The following is a 14,435-nucleotide window of genomic DNA, read 5'->3' on the forward strand; positions in this document are numbered from 1 at the left end:
TTTCACAATGACAAATTATAGAAGCTTAATCTTAACTTTAAGAGAGCCATAAAACATAAGAAGCTTGGTTTGCTTGTGCGACTGGCAGAGATGGGCAGTAACACGGTAATCTGATTACTTTTTTCAAGTAACGAGTAAAGTAAGGGATTACTATTGCAAAAACGGTAATTAGATTACCGTTACTTTCCCGTAGGAACACTGCGTTACTGCGTTACTAAAACCGTGATTTTTTTCAAGAATGTCTCACGACAGTGACGTAAGCGAGTGCGCCGTTAGCAGTGTTGGGTAAGTTACTTTAAAATAGTAACTTAGTTACATTACTAGTTACTTCTCTCAAAAGTAACTCAGTTACTTCAAGTTACTCGTTACTTTCAAAGTAACTAGTTACTAGGGAAAGTAACTTTGGTTTTACTCAGAATTCTCTTGTTAATGTGTTGCTTCCATAACTTTGCCAGTCTTCTAGCTTGCTTACTTGCCACAAGTGCACTGTGCCACCTACCAATAGAAAGGAAAAGATAATGTGCATATTTCCACGAAAGAAATCCCATGCCTGGACCGTCATTGACTGCTGCCATGATTCTAGCCTACGTCACAGCGGCACGTGCGCCTTTTACATCCAACACAAAAACTGCAGTCGTGGTGCTTTCGATTGTACTCAGAACTCGAAATTCTGCCTTCTGAATAGGAAGATGTAGGTAACACCAGACTGCAGATGAGCTGCATACAGGGCTGGACTGGGACAAATAAATTGTCCCGGGCATTTTGACTAGAGACCGGCCCACCATTATAGGAAAAATCATAAAGCCTTTGAATGAAAACAAACACTGTTGTGACAGTGATGTACACTGTTTTGATGGTATATATGCATCAATCTATCAATCGTTTGTTGTAAGATTCAGATAATTATTTTTTAAAAGCTAGACATTTTAAATGAGAATAAGAAAGAAAAGTATTTCTTTGTGCCCCCCATTCCCTGTTAATGCCCTACATGCCCCCCTGGCAACACTTTGCTAGATCCGCACCTGCACAGTTACCAGCTGTCAGCTACATAAAAAAGGATCCTGGGGTTATTAGTCTCTCAGAAACAGTTCATAACTTCCCTTCAACTCATTCATGTCACCTAAAAGGTAAACCTGTTTCTCCATCACAGCTCTGATGATCCAGTAAGGACATCTCCTGGTTTCATCTTCATGTTTCCCTCTCACCACATAACCAAACCATATCATGACCAGCAGCTTTTTTTACAGCTGTGGCTCCAGCAAACATCAGCTGATACTAGAAATTAATATTAAATAAATTCTAACAACAGCTGATCAAGCTTAAACGTGCTGCTGTTGTTTAGCGCGACATCCGCTGGTTTCCTCTTTCGGCGCAAAGTGGGCGATAAACAAACAAGAGAGACGATCAGCTGATCATTGATCAGTTTTCATGATTGAAGTAGAAACGGGAGAGGGAGGGGAGAGAATGAGAGAAGAGGCAGCTGTGCAGCAAAGACAGAATAACTCCAGCTTTGTGCCTTTTTCATTGTAGCTGAATTACGGGACAAACTGTTCCTTTTCACCTCAATACGAAACGCGTAATATTTTCTCTGAATACCAGACGGGACGGTTGGCAACTCTAATAACTTATGAACAAAATAAAGTTCAACATCATTAACTTCATAGCACCACCCAGCTGTATAGAAACTCCGTCATGCTAGCTAGCACGCAGTATGGAAAAAGTCAGAATAACGAAAATAAACTCCACCTAAACTTGGTTCATATCTGACCCAGAGAGACTGCAGGTCATAACTTCTTACCTGAAGTTCAGTTCACACTTGGACCGGCGGCCGCCTCGGGTCTCTTTTCCTTCTGCGTCCCCTTTCCTTCATCCACCTGCTGGCCTCCACCACTTGCTAATGTTACTGAATCTGTCGAAACTCCGCGATAGCCACCACACGAAGTAACGAGTAACGACCCTATCTAAATCCCAGTAACGAGTAACGCGTTCCTGGTTTTGGCATAATAACTAGTTACCGTGCTCGTTACCACAATAATAACGTAGTTACTGTAACGCGTTACTTAATAACGCGTTAGTCCCAACACTGGCCGTTAGTGACAACAGCTGTGTTGCAGATCAACAATGGATAACATATCGATTGTGGGAGAGAGTATGAGCATGCAGCGATTAAAGCGTGGAAGTACTGACCTTACTTTGAGTTTGATTCCATAAAAAGTGACAAAAACATTAGCGTCCATCGTGCATGGGAAGAAAACTTCTTTTTACAGCAAAAAAAAAACCTGAACTTCCAAGCAAGCACCGAGTGTGCTATGATGTAATGGGAAACTCACAGAGAAACTCGCGGATTCTTCAACTGACCGCGGCATACCTGCACCAGGGTAAACCTCCGCCTACCGCAGTCCTGCTTTACAGGTGAAAATAGAGCAACAGGACCGCTGAGTCTTTGACTTTATTTATTTTCTGCTGTGTTTTACTTGCATCTATTTGAAAGAGTGAGTGTAAACACAAAAAATATTTTATTTTATGTGCTGGAATGTGTAGAAAATAGGTTTAAATGTTAAACTAATTTATTCAAGTCAAGAGAATGTTGCATATAATTAAATTTTTGCTTGATGCATGAAGTTAAAAGATTAAAACTAATAAAACAAGTTTTAAAAAGAGACTTTTCCATTTGATTATAATTTGTATGATGGATTATGTAGAAAAAGTAGAATTGGGCTGAAAGCTCTATCGCTTTATCACCTATTCAGGTTGTAAATCGTGTTTTTAAAAAGTAACTAAGTAACTAAGTAATTAATTACTTTTGAAAAAAGTAATCAGTAAAGTAACGGGATTACTTTTTGGGGAAGTAATCAGTAATTAGTTACTGATTACTTTTTTCAAGTAACTTGACCAACACTGGCGACTGGAGACAAACAGGATGCAGTGGATTAAGCAAACTCAACATTTGGGTTCGAGGTAATACTGGGAAATACTGGGTAATACTTGCCTGAAGAGGATCCACCATGTTCAGTGAGGACTTTTGACCTCAACAGTCTTCCACTCCAGCTTATTAATTAACCAAACCCAGCCAACGTTTTAATTCGTTTGAAAGCCTGGCTCTTAGTAAATTAGAAAAGTCAACAAGCAGTTTTAGTTGTTATCTTTTGTCCTCTTGTCTCTTACTCAGTTTCTACTGTCTGATTTCTCAGACTTTTTATCTGCTCAGTTCTGGTAAAATAATTATTGTGATTTTAACATACATACAGATATAGAAAATGACAGCCTCAAAAATGCATTTAATCGATTATTTGACTCAGTAAATGTGAGGCTTCTCTCATTGTTTTTTATCACTCTCTGGATCTCTTCCTGACACATGACATAAAAACATTTTTCCCTGAAAATTGTCTTGGGTTTTACTTTTTCCATCTGAGGAGTTTCAGTCAAATTTAATTTTAGTGAAATTCACATTCCAATTGGCTTTTCTTGGTGTTGTTGCAATAGGATACTTGAAGTGAAGGGAAAAGACTTTGAAGTCTGTTTTACAGCTTTTTCTAGAATTTCTGATCTCACAGAGGTGTTTTGTTTTCTTCTAATATAGTATTCACCATCCTAGGCATAATTACAGCTAAATAAAGACAGTCACGGGAATAAATACTAATCGAGGCCACCTGTTTTCTTCCAAAAGGAGTATTAAAGTTTCGTTTATGTTTGAAGTGATTCTGGTGCTGCTAAAACTGCTAAACCACATGTTATTAAATAGCCCCATTTATCTTCTTTCTTCAGTCTGGGAGAAATTTAGCTGAAAAAGCCGATCAAGCCCATTAAAAAATAAATAAGTAATAAGTAAATAACAAAGTTCAGTTTGTAAAGACATAAAATTCTTTGTTGACTCACCACAAACAAAAGAAGCACAAAACCCATCATAGAAACCTCAGTCATGTCTGGAGAAAAGTCCTGGTCCAGATCAAATGAAGATTATTGAGTCCCTGTAGCGTGTCTGCTAAATGAGGAGACACACACACACAATCCACAGGTAATGTCTTTCTTCTAGTGAAATCAAACTAGTAGTGGGTCCTTTTCAGAGCAGCCAGCGTGACATGCTTGTTATCTGATCATTGCTGGTTTGAATCAGGAAATAAAAAAGTTTGATGAAGAGTGAGGCGTAAGTGCAGTACACTGTCGATTTTGATAGCAAATCAGTGTAGATCTGTGGTTTTATCGTTATCTTTTACTGCATGAAACATGTTCCCAATGCTAACGCTATATAATAATGAATAAATAAACAAGTTTAAAATTTGTTTTGAATTTTGTCTCACCCTTTTTTTACTACCAGATATCAGCCTTAAAAAAAACACCTCACTCCGAGTTCAACCCTGTCCTCACTCCTCATAACTCCTTGTCATGATATTACCTCTTTAAATGACGCAGATCGACTATCCGTACACTTTATCGTAACTCGCCAGCCACGTTGTTATGTACACCTGCTCAGATGCTTTTTACCATTTAACCTCTTTTGCAAACTTCACATTTTCATCCATTTTCTTTTCATCGAGTTTCAAAAGTATTTCAGTGCTGCTTAATAAATAATAATAAATAATAATAAATGAAAAACAGTGCTTGTAAACAACAAATGTTCCCACTGAAACAAAAACAAAAGGAGGGAAACTGAGACTGTTTTGTCGCTTTATATAAAATTCTTTATTATCACAAAAATCCAAACTTAAAAAAAAAAATCAACATAAGCAAGAGATTAAATGAGATTATTGGATCAGAATGTAAAAGTAATGCATCTCTAAGAAACCTTTATATTAAAAGTGCAAATGTGCTCCAGGATGAGCAATAAATAATCTTATTTACACACACACACACACACACACACACACACACACACACACACACACACACACACACACACACACACAGGCTCAGGAGAGGAAAACAAAAACATTCACTGGGACGTCCAGCTGCTGACTCCAAAGCATGGGACCCCGAATAACAGAAAGTAAAACACAAGAACGTAAAGGAATACTCCAGGTAAACTCTTCAGTGCGGAAAGAGTTAGATTGACAGGAAATAAAGTGGAATCAAAGGGTTGGAAAACCTTTAAAACTTTTACAGAAACATTTGATAACTAGCAAAAAAAACACAAAATATGATAAAGAGATTAGTCAGTCAGTTGTGTTTTTTTCTTCTGTTTTTTAGGAAAAGAGAAAAAAAATACATCACTCAGAAGCTGCCTTCTGCTCCATCTATGAAGCATTACTCTCAGGTCCGTTTGAAGGTTTTTAGTGGTTTTAATTCATTTTAAAGTTGACCTTTTTCTATTACTTGAACCTCCAAACTTTTATTCTTCGACTCTGTTAGAGCAGCTTTGCATGATTCACAGTTCAAAATAATCCTTATTTATCAGATACTAGGGGTTGCTTTTCTCCCCTCCCAAACAGTTTTCACCACAGGTAGGTGGAGTTTCTTTGCTCACAGATGACCATATTAAGGATATCCACTCCGTATGACATCACACAGAGCCAAGAACAGAAAAATCTGAAAAAAGGTCCACTTTAAGAGTCTTTGAGGAGCCACCAAGTGGTCCCATACTCCATTAGAGGAGGTCTAACCCCAGTCATACAGACATTTAGACTAATTAGTGACACCCTGGCAACCACTGATCACTAGAGAACCATGAGTATTCCTAGACCAGTTGTCAAAAGGTTGATGGATATGAAAGCGATCACAAAGACGTATACAGTGTTGCACCAAAAATCTCTTTGCAATTGTTTGGCTGCAAGCAGCTTGCCACAGTCACCCATAGGTTAGCATTTTCCATGCAAACTACAGGCGACCACGGCAATATGCTAGCAACCTAAGACATCAGGATGAAGTTTTTAGTGCAGCACCTTCTTTGCAATTGATTTCTCCAAGTGGCTAGCAGGAACCTCCAGCAACCACTCACTCATTTTTCCCTAGCAACCAGAGATTACCAGGGGATCAACAATCAATCTTCAGACCTGTGTGACTGAGGCTGGACAAACATTCAGATGTGTTTTTTTCCTAACATGGATCATATCAAAATTTCTACTTTTTCTTTCCACTGCTGTTTGGAGTCAGCGCGGTGTCAGGGTTTTCAGGTGTGACAGGATAATTTACAGAAAAATAAAAACCTTTCCTAGCCATATTATAGTCTCTGACAGTTGAGTAATCCTTTAACAAATGCAAAGTGTTTGTGTGTTTTCTTGGCTGAACAATGTGCTTCCTTGAGGTTTCGAAGGATGTTTGATGTTGTATTACCCTCTGTGTGCCCAGGATTAATGAGCAGCCACAATCTTTTGCTTAGAACCTTCCAGAATAGAAGACTTCAGTCAAAATGAGTTTGTGGTAAGTTTGTACTGTTTATAAGAAGGAAGGATTCAGTTTCTCTGTTTGTGTCTGTTCTGATTAGTGTATTTGCTGATGATGCTGTGCATCACTGAGGGAATCTGCAGCTAATTAGCTTGTTCACACTCTGCTCTTCTTCTGATTACTGAGGCCATCTGAGAGTTTTTTTCATGGAATTATAGCACAGTGCAGGCTCCAGAGCGAGGTCCTCTGGAGCCAGACTGCTGCGGAGCTCGACCTTGGTGAGTCACAGCACTGATGGCAGCAGCCGGAGATGGAGGTTCTCCCTGGATAGCTTGGTCTCCGCTGGCAAGGCCCTGCACTGAGGTTTGATCTCTGTCATTTGTCTGCTTGGGCCTGGAGGACGAAAGTCGTCTAAAGAGCGAGAGCTGCGAGGGCAAAGATGAGATAATTAACTCTAATTACCTTTCTGTTTATCACATGTAAAGTAGGTTAAGGATTATGCAAAGACTAAAATTAAAAGAATTTGAATGTCTATATTATGATTGAAACTAAACTACGTTTTAGTGAAAAGACTAAAAATAAAACTAAATCAAAATTTGCTGTCAAAGTTAACACTGGTCAACATACTGAGGTTTTTAAAAATGGGATTCAGAACTCTAACCCGGCGTTTTCATACTACTTTCATCTGCACATCTGTTCAGCTGATAGTTTAAACATTTCACATTTGATTTTTTGTCTTTTCTTTCCTTGTGTGTTTACTTTCTTCTATAATTTTTAAAACTATACAGTGAGACACAGGTACAATTTACACTAATGTATGCTCTAAGGCTGATTAGACCTTAGGTAATGCCATAAAACTTTTCAAGGACTAGAAAGATATATATGTTTTATGTTCCCAACCACTAAAAAATGATATTTGTGCAGTGTCTTCTAGGTTTCAATGGCAGGAGACAGTTTAATGACTGTCTCCTCACAACAACATGGTTTTGGACTGAACCTATGTGGAACCTTTGCTTTCCTGCCCTGTGTGGATTTTTTCTGGCTTTCTCACACAGTCCTTAGTGCTTTGAAAAGGTGTGTTTTTTACACAAAGGTTATACAGTGGGGCAAAAAAGTATTTAGTCAGCCACCGATTGTGCAAGTTCCCCCACTTAAAATGATGACAGAGGTCAGTAATTTGCACCAGAGGTACACTTCAACTGTGAGAGACAGAATGTGAAAAAAAAATCCATGAATCCACATGGTAGGATTTGTAAAGAATTTATTCGTAAATCAGGGTGGAAAATAAGTATTTGGTCACCTCAAACAAGGAAAATCTCTGGCTCTCACAGACCTGTAACGTCTTCTATAAGAAGCTTTTCTGTCCCCCACTCGTTACCTGTATGAATGGCACCTGTTTGAACTCATCATCTGTATAAAAGACACCTGTCCACAGCCTCAAACAGTCAGACTCCAAACTCCGCCATGGCCAAGACCAAAGAGCTTTCGAAGGACACCAGGAAAAGTATTGTAGACCTGCACCAGACTGGGAAGAGTGAATCTACAATAGGCAAGCAGCTTGGTGTGAAAAAATCAACTGTGGGAGCAATCATCAGAAAATGGAAGACATACAAGACCACTGATAATCTCCCTCGATCTGGGGCTCCACGCAAGATCTCATCCCGTGGGGTCAAAATGATCATGAGAACGGTGAGCAAAGATCCCAGAACCACACGGGGGGACCTGGTGAATGACCTGCAGAGAGCTGGGACCAAAGTAACAAAGGTCACCATCAGTAACACACTACAACGGCAGGGAATCAAATCCCGCAGTGCCAGACGTGTTCCGCTGCTGAAGCCAGTGCATGTCCAGGCCCGTCTGAAGTTTGCCAGAGAGCACATGGATGATACAGCAGAGGATTGGGAGAATGTCATGTGGTCAGATGAAACCAAAGTAGAACTTTTTGGTATAAACTCAACTCGTCGTGTTTGGAGGAAGAAGAATACTGAGTTGCATCCCAAGAACACCATACCTACTGTGAAGCATGGGGGTGGAAACATCATGCTATGGGGCTGTTTTTCTGCCAAGGGGACAGGACGACTGATCCGTGTTAAGGACAGAATGAATGGGGCCATGTATCGTGAGATTTTAAGCCAAAACCTCCTTCCATCAGTGAGAACTTTGAAGATGAAACGAGGCTGGGTCTTCCAACATGACAATGATCCAAAACACACCGCCCGGGCAACAAAGGAGTGGCTCCGTAAGAAGCATTTGAAAGTCCTGGAGTGGCCTAGCCAGTCTCCAGACCTCAACCCCATAGAAAATCTGTGGCGGGAGTTGAAAGTCCGTGTTGCTCGGCGACAGCCCCAAAACATCACTGCTCTCGAGAAGATCTGCATGGAGGAATGGGCCAAAATACCAGCTACTGTGTGTGCAAACCTGGTAAAGACCTATAGTAAACGTTTGACCTCTGTTATTGCCAACAAAGGTTATGTTACAAAGTATTGAGTTGTATTTTTGTTACTGACCAAATACTTATTTTCCACCCTAATTTACGAATAAATTCTTTACAAATCCTACCATGTGGATTCATGGATTTTTTTTTTTCACATTCTGTCTCTCACAGTTGAAGTGTACCTCTGGTGCAAATTACTGACCTCTGTCATCATTTTAGGTGGGGGAACTTGCACAATCGGTGGCCGACTAAATACTTTTTTGCCCCACTATAACTGTCGCTTGAAATTCAAACAATGAATGTTAAAAACACATAAAAAAACAGCACCATAGAGGTAATCCCATAGTGAGGAGTGTTGTGCCCATACAGGCAAAATAAGGTTTATTTTCTGAGAGTGTTTTGAAGGCACAGTACAAAGAATATATCCAATGTTCACAGTTATTGTACCTTTTTGTTGGAGCCCGGCTGGTTTTTGGAGTTTCCATCTACCTCCCCGTTGGCTGATGTGGTATATTCATGTGTCTTTTCTTCTTTGATATTGGGCTGCTCACTGATTTCAGCTGCTGGTAATACCAGACATTATTGTTATCTGTCTTGTCTTTTTAATTTCTTTTTAACCGTCTTTACTTAGATTTTTCATCAAACATGCAGCTGACTAAGGATAAAATCAGTCACCTCTTTGCTGTCCATCAGGCACATGCTCTTCTTTCACCTCTTTGGGCTTCAGGGAAGATCACATTTCACATGTTAATCCATCTTAATCACAAATAACCAACAAAAACCAAAGATGCCCGATATTCAACTTAGTGCTACTTATTTACACAACTCTGGGTCTCTTCTACTGGTTTCTCTGTCGAGGACAACAGTGTGTCATTCTCCTCCTCGTCTTCCTCCAACTCGTCATCATCATCAACCTTATCATCTTCCTCCTCTCCTTCTTCTTCCTCTTGACCTTGTTCCTCGCCTTTGGTCCATGTCTCAGCAAACCCTTTTGTCAAGTCCTGCAAAAACAGGAGCATTAAGGACATGAAAAATATTTAGTCATAAGCAGTTTTAAGCCTCAGCCACATAGGCCTAGAGATTTGTCTGTGATTCTCTCACAACTTCTGGTTGCTACGGAAAAGTCAGTATGTGCTACCATGAAAACACCCTTGTCATTGTTTTAGCTGCTAGCAGATCACCTGCAGATTGCAAGGAAGACACTAAAGAAGACATTAATTGGTCACTCACCAACTATTTGATGAGTGGTAGTGAAACTGTCAAGTGTGTGACACAAACCAGAAATGCAGACCATTCACCTTCAAAGGAAAAAAGTTGTGCTTTACCATGGCAACGGTCTCGCTATCTGGTTTATGTAATACTTTTTCTTTTTTTTTACAGTTTTACTATTGCTTTGGGACTGGTTTGCAAGTGTTTGCACACAACTTGGCATCTTCCCTGGAAATTACTGGTGATCACCATAACTCACAAGTGACAAAAGCAATCACAAGGTTTTTGATCCAACACTGCCAGCAACCTCTAGATACCACTCACCACCTAGTAGTGGAATTCACCTTTTTTCAGGACCTGTGGCTACAAATCCAGTCTCTAGGTCTGTGTGACTGAGGCCTTGCTTGGTTAATATTAGCAGATTCCAATAACAACAAGACAAAGGCATGAGTTTATTTAAGTTGAAGAAAAAAAAACTGCTTTCGATTTGCAATGAATGGAAAGCATTTTTTTCAGTTCTTGTCCTTTCCTTTGTTCTTTAAAATAAAGAACAAGTAAAGGACATGAAAAATATGCACTTTCTAGTTTGATGCTAATGTTTTTACTATACAGAATAAAATATAAGCTCTGCCAGCTGAATTAACTGACAAGCAAGGAATGATTGGAAAAGACTATAGTGATGCTAGAATTAGACGTATTACTCTACACTAAAACAGCATCATCACTAGACGAAACAGGTCAAACCTTATCTTATCCCGAACACACCAGACACTGAAACAGAGGAACAGATTTTCCTCACATCATCATTTTCTGAAATATGCTAGTCTGGCACCTTACTGACAAAGTGAATTTGTGAGTTTGTCAGTGTCCACTGTGATATTTTTGACAGTTGAGGCTGAAAAAGGCAGATTTTCTTATAATTCAGTTAAATATTTGCATCATAAAGTCAAATGTTTCCTCTTCATTAGCTCAGCTCTTGGTCTCAGCTACCTCCCAAAGAAAAAAAAAATCTTCCTCTTCGGGGCTTGCAAAATCGCTAGCCCGACGTCCCGGAGCTACAGATATCTCTGGTCGGGCGACCAAAATCTATCTCAGCCTCGCCTGTCGGGTTATCATATAGCCCGATGGGCTTTTGTGCCCTGCAGAGTCATGACAGTTGTTTTTCAATTTTTGTCTATTTAATGATATACTGCTTGAATCCACCCAAAATTTGAAAAAAGAATAAAGTAGTGAGAGATTAAATAAAATAAATTAAATATTCGATGTGTATTCAAAGTACTTGAGTGACTTTCTTCTAAACTAATTTTATTTATTTATTATCTTTCAAAGAATATACTATAAAACTCCCACTGACCCTGCTAATCAGGTATTATCTGCATACGTGATTGTCCTTAACCTAACTTGCATGTAATGAACATGGTGTCCCACAAAGAACCTGTTTATAACCACTACTATTTCCACCGAAAATCTTATAAAATGTGTTTCAGTAGAAAGACGTCCTTCAAAAAAATTAATTAATTTAAAAAAATGTTTGAGTGTTATTTAAAATAGATTTTAAATAACACTCAAACACAATATACTTAATAGTATATCGTAGTATCAATTAAGGTTCACGATACCATCCTATTTATCAGCTGTGTCAGCTGGAGAGCTGTGTAGTGCCTTAAAAACAAGAGAAAGAGAAAGAAAAAAGCCACATGATTCGCTGTAGTCTTTTCCAGGCATTATATGGCATTATATGGCATTATATGGCCCTGACTTATCGAAGAATTAAGGAAGCGGAACCGGCTGTTCAAACCCCCACAAGGCTGCCCGCTGGGATTGGAACGATGGGAGAGGCGTGAGTTTCTCAAAATGGGCTCATTGAGTGCAGCACGGATAAGATCTTGGAGAGGCTACGGCTGCTGTGAATACTCAGGATAAGATCTCTGACTGCAGACTGGATACATCTCGGAAGGGCTAGCTTGGAATAACATCTCTGGGCGCAAATTGGATGACATCTCGGGGAGGCACACTGCCGCGAGTTCTCAGAATCGGCTCGTGGAGCACAAGAAATGACAACATCACAGAACGCAAGTATGACGAAGCTCGCGGCTCTCCAACAGGAGATTGAGAGACCAGTGTTGGACTGTAGAACTGCTTTGAAATTCATATGACCTGTTCGCACTAAAGTAAAAACCACCATCACTTCATGCGGATACCCCTTTGGTGCCAGCTGCGGTCTCAAGGCTGGAGCCGATCAAAAACACCCTGATAACGACTGTGTTTAGTCTGTTCCTTCCCATTCCATGCAAGACCACCTGGGTTGGCTGGAAGACTGTTTACTTAGCCTAGCAGGGCGAAGGACACTGTCTCAGCTGAACTGTGGACACGCACACACATACATATACACTGATATGCACACACTCATCCCCCCTCCCTTTCCAAACGCCTTCGACGCTTATTCCCTTCCGATGCTGACAGTGGATCAGGGAGGCCAGTGCACAGGCTGCAGGCCCGGATGTACTGTCTAAATCGGCTGTCTCTCACCCCTTTACCCACCCCTGTTGCTTGTCATGTGTTTCTTTGGTGTATTAAGAGTTTTTTCATGTGCTATGTGCAGAGGTGTTATTTTCTGTTCTCAAACTGATCTCCCTGTTGGAGCTCAGTCTGGGGGGAGTTATTTTTTTCTCCTTATCTTTCCTCGTGTGGTGCATTTTCCATTGTTATACCTCTCTGACCTGTCTTCCCCATGTGATGTTTTGTGTAATGTATGTATGGTCGGAGGGTAAGATGGCGCCGCCATTGCGTGCAATAGGTCGGCAGCCTTATGAAATTTCCCCTTGTGGGACTAATAAAGGTATATCAAAATATAACAGGGCAAGACATACTGGATACAATAAATACAACAGTCTAATGGTTAACATTCATTGAATTTTGCCTTTTTTCCACTGAGATTGTTTTTTTGAGAGTTTTTTTTTTAATTTCTCAGAAGAAACTTACATTTACAAAAATGAAAGATTTTGGCATGCAATTACGTATGAGATGGAAGCAGAAGCAGATGTCAGCCTGGTCTAAATAACCAATACAATCTTGTTTAGTAGTGAATGTACACAAACAATTGTGACTATTAAGTATCATTAAGACCTACTTTAACAAATGTCCTATGTCATAATACATTAAAAAAAAAAAAAACACATTGTAATGCAACACAAATATTTATTACAAATACAAATTAATAGAAATAGCAACATAAATAATTCCAGATAAAATATTTAAATTTGAGCAAGACAAAGATTAAGGCTGAAGGTTTGAAGAATATTTGGGTACTCTATTAGTCATAATACTGGAAATTCAGAGAGTTCTGGTTGCAAGAGCCATGCATAACTGAGCAGAAGCAGAAGCAAAAAGAAAAGGCTTCCAAGGAAATATAAGTAAACCAAAAAGCATTTAAATCAATACTTAAGACAAACATGAGTAAGCATTGCTGTAAACCAAAAGCAAAAGGCTGGATGGAAATACAAAAGCAGCCCAAAACAACACAACGTTATGAGAGAAAGGGTTCAGAAAGCTATAAAGAAACACATTCATAATATATGAAATCAAAAAGATGGTGTGGTTAACATGTAAGAGGGAAAGGCACAGTACATGCAAATGTTCCAGCTGTTTCAGAATGAAAACATAAAATTCAGATAAACACAAAGAAGCTTGTGTATTCCAGAGGTGGAAAAAGGACAAACATTCTGTACTTAAGTACTGATTTAACTTCTTTACTGAAGTAAAAGTGAAAAAGTACTGGCTATGAATGTATTCAAAGTAAGAAAGTAAAAAGTACCTCTTTGAAGGACGTTTCTACTAGCGATTTTTGTGCAAAGCTAACTGAAGCTTGTGCTGTATTAATGTAATAATAAAATATTAATAAATGAGAATGCAAACTTTAGTTTAAATCTTAATTGAAAATGAGAAAATAAGCAGAGAAAAAGAAGGAAACAAAAATAGCTCTATTTTCTTTTGCTTCCATTGTACAAAATGACTTTGCCTCTAAGCAGAAAATGAGTACACTCAGGGGTGAAAGTGGGATTCAGTAGGTAGTGAAACCCTAAAATAGGTTGCATTGGCTCTAGGGCTGCTCAATTAATCGAATTTTAATCACGATTACGATCTGGGCTTTCAACGATCATTAAAAATGACTGAGCCGATTATTAGCCCCTCCCTCGTGCTTTACTCTCGCGCTGCTCCGTGTGGCAAATCGAGCGCACGTCTCTGCATTTCGAACACGTGTCACAACAATTAAGAGCAGCGGTCCCCAACCTTTTTTGCGCCACGGGCCGGTTTATGCCCAGCAATATTTTCACAGACCGGCCTTTAAGGTGTAGCGGATAAATACAACAAAATAAAACTAGTACCGGTACCAAAAAAAAGAAGATTTATTCATAACACATGTGAAAAGACCAAGGAAAACCGAGTAAACGATAAAAACAATAACAAAATAACG

The 14,435-nt window shown here is 39.3% G+C and overlaps 1 protein-coding gene across 1 annotated transcript; it reads right to left on the reverse strand.

Annotated features, from left to right (window-relative positions):
- Positions 1 to 6,069: 6,069 nt before the first annotated feature.
- Positions 6,070 to 9,771, reverse strand: LOC146608022 (uncharacterized). The gene is made up of 4 exons (XM_085348644.1): positions 9,574 to 9,771; positions 9,428 to 9,473; positions 9,200 to 9,315; positions 6,070 to 6,743 (listed from the first exon to the last, which is right to left on the reverse strand). Exons 1-4 carry the CDS (start codon positions 9,769 to 9,771, stop codon positions 6,531 to 6,533), a joined length of 573 nt encoding a protein of 190 aa, XP_085204770.1. The 3' UTR covers positions 6,070 to 6,530.
- Positions 9,772 to 14,435: the final 4,664 nt, after the last annotated feature.

The sequence above is a fragment of the Diplotaxodon limnothrissa genome, linkage group LG23 (genome assembly GCF_057381915.1).
Source record: "Diplotaxodon limnothrissa isolate DT_005_m linkage group LG23, D_limnothrissa_male_GT1.1, whole genome shotgun sequence".
NCBI classification, from domain to species: domain Eukaryota; kingdom Metazoa; phylum Chordata; class Actinopteri; order Cichliformes; family Cichlidae; genus Diplotaxodon; species Diplotaxodon limnothrissa.

What these genes read in the sequence shown, in the direction of transcription:
- LOC146608022 (XM_085348644.1), bottom strand. Translation starts at nt 9,771, where the DNA reads ATGCTCCTGTTTTTGCAGGACTTGACAAAAGGGTTTGCTGAGACATGG. An exon ending in GCCTGATGGACAGCAAAGAG is followed by an intron (nt 9,316 to 9,427) that starts GTGACTGATTTT and finishes TGGTATTACCAG; the next exon opens with CAGCTGAAATCAGTGAGCAG. An exon ending in AGCCGGGCTCCAACAAAAAG is followed by an intron (nt 6,744 to 9,199) that starts GTACAATAACTG and finishes TTGCCCTCGCAG; the next exon opens with CTCTCGCTCTTTAGACGACT.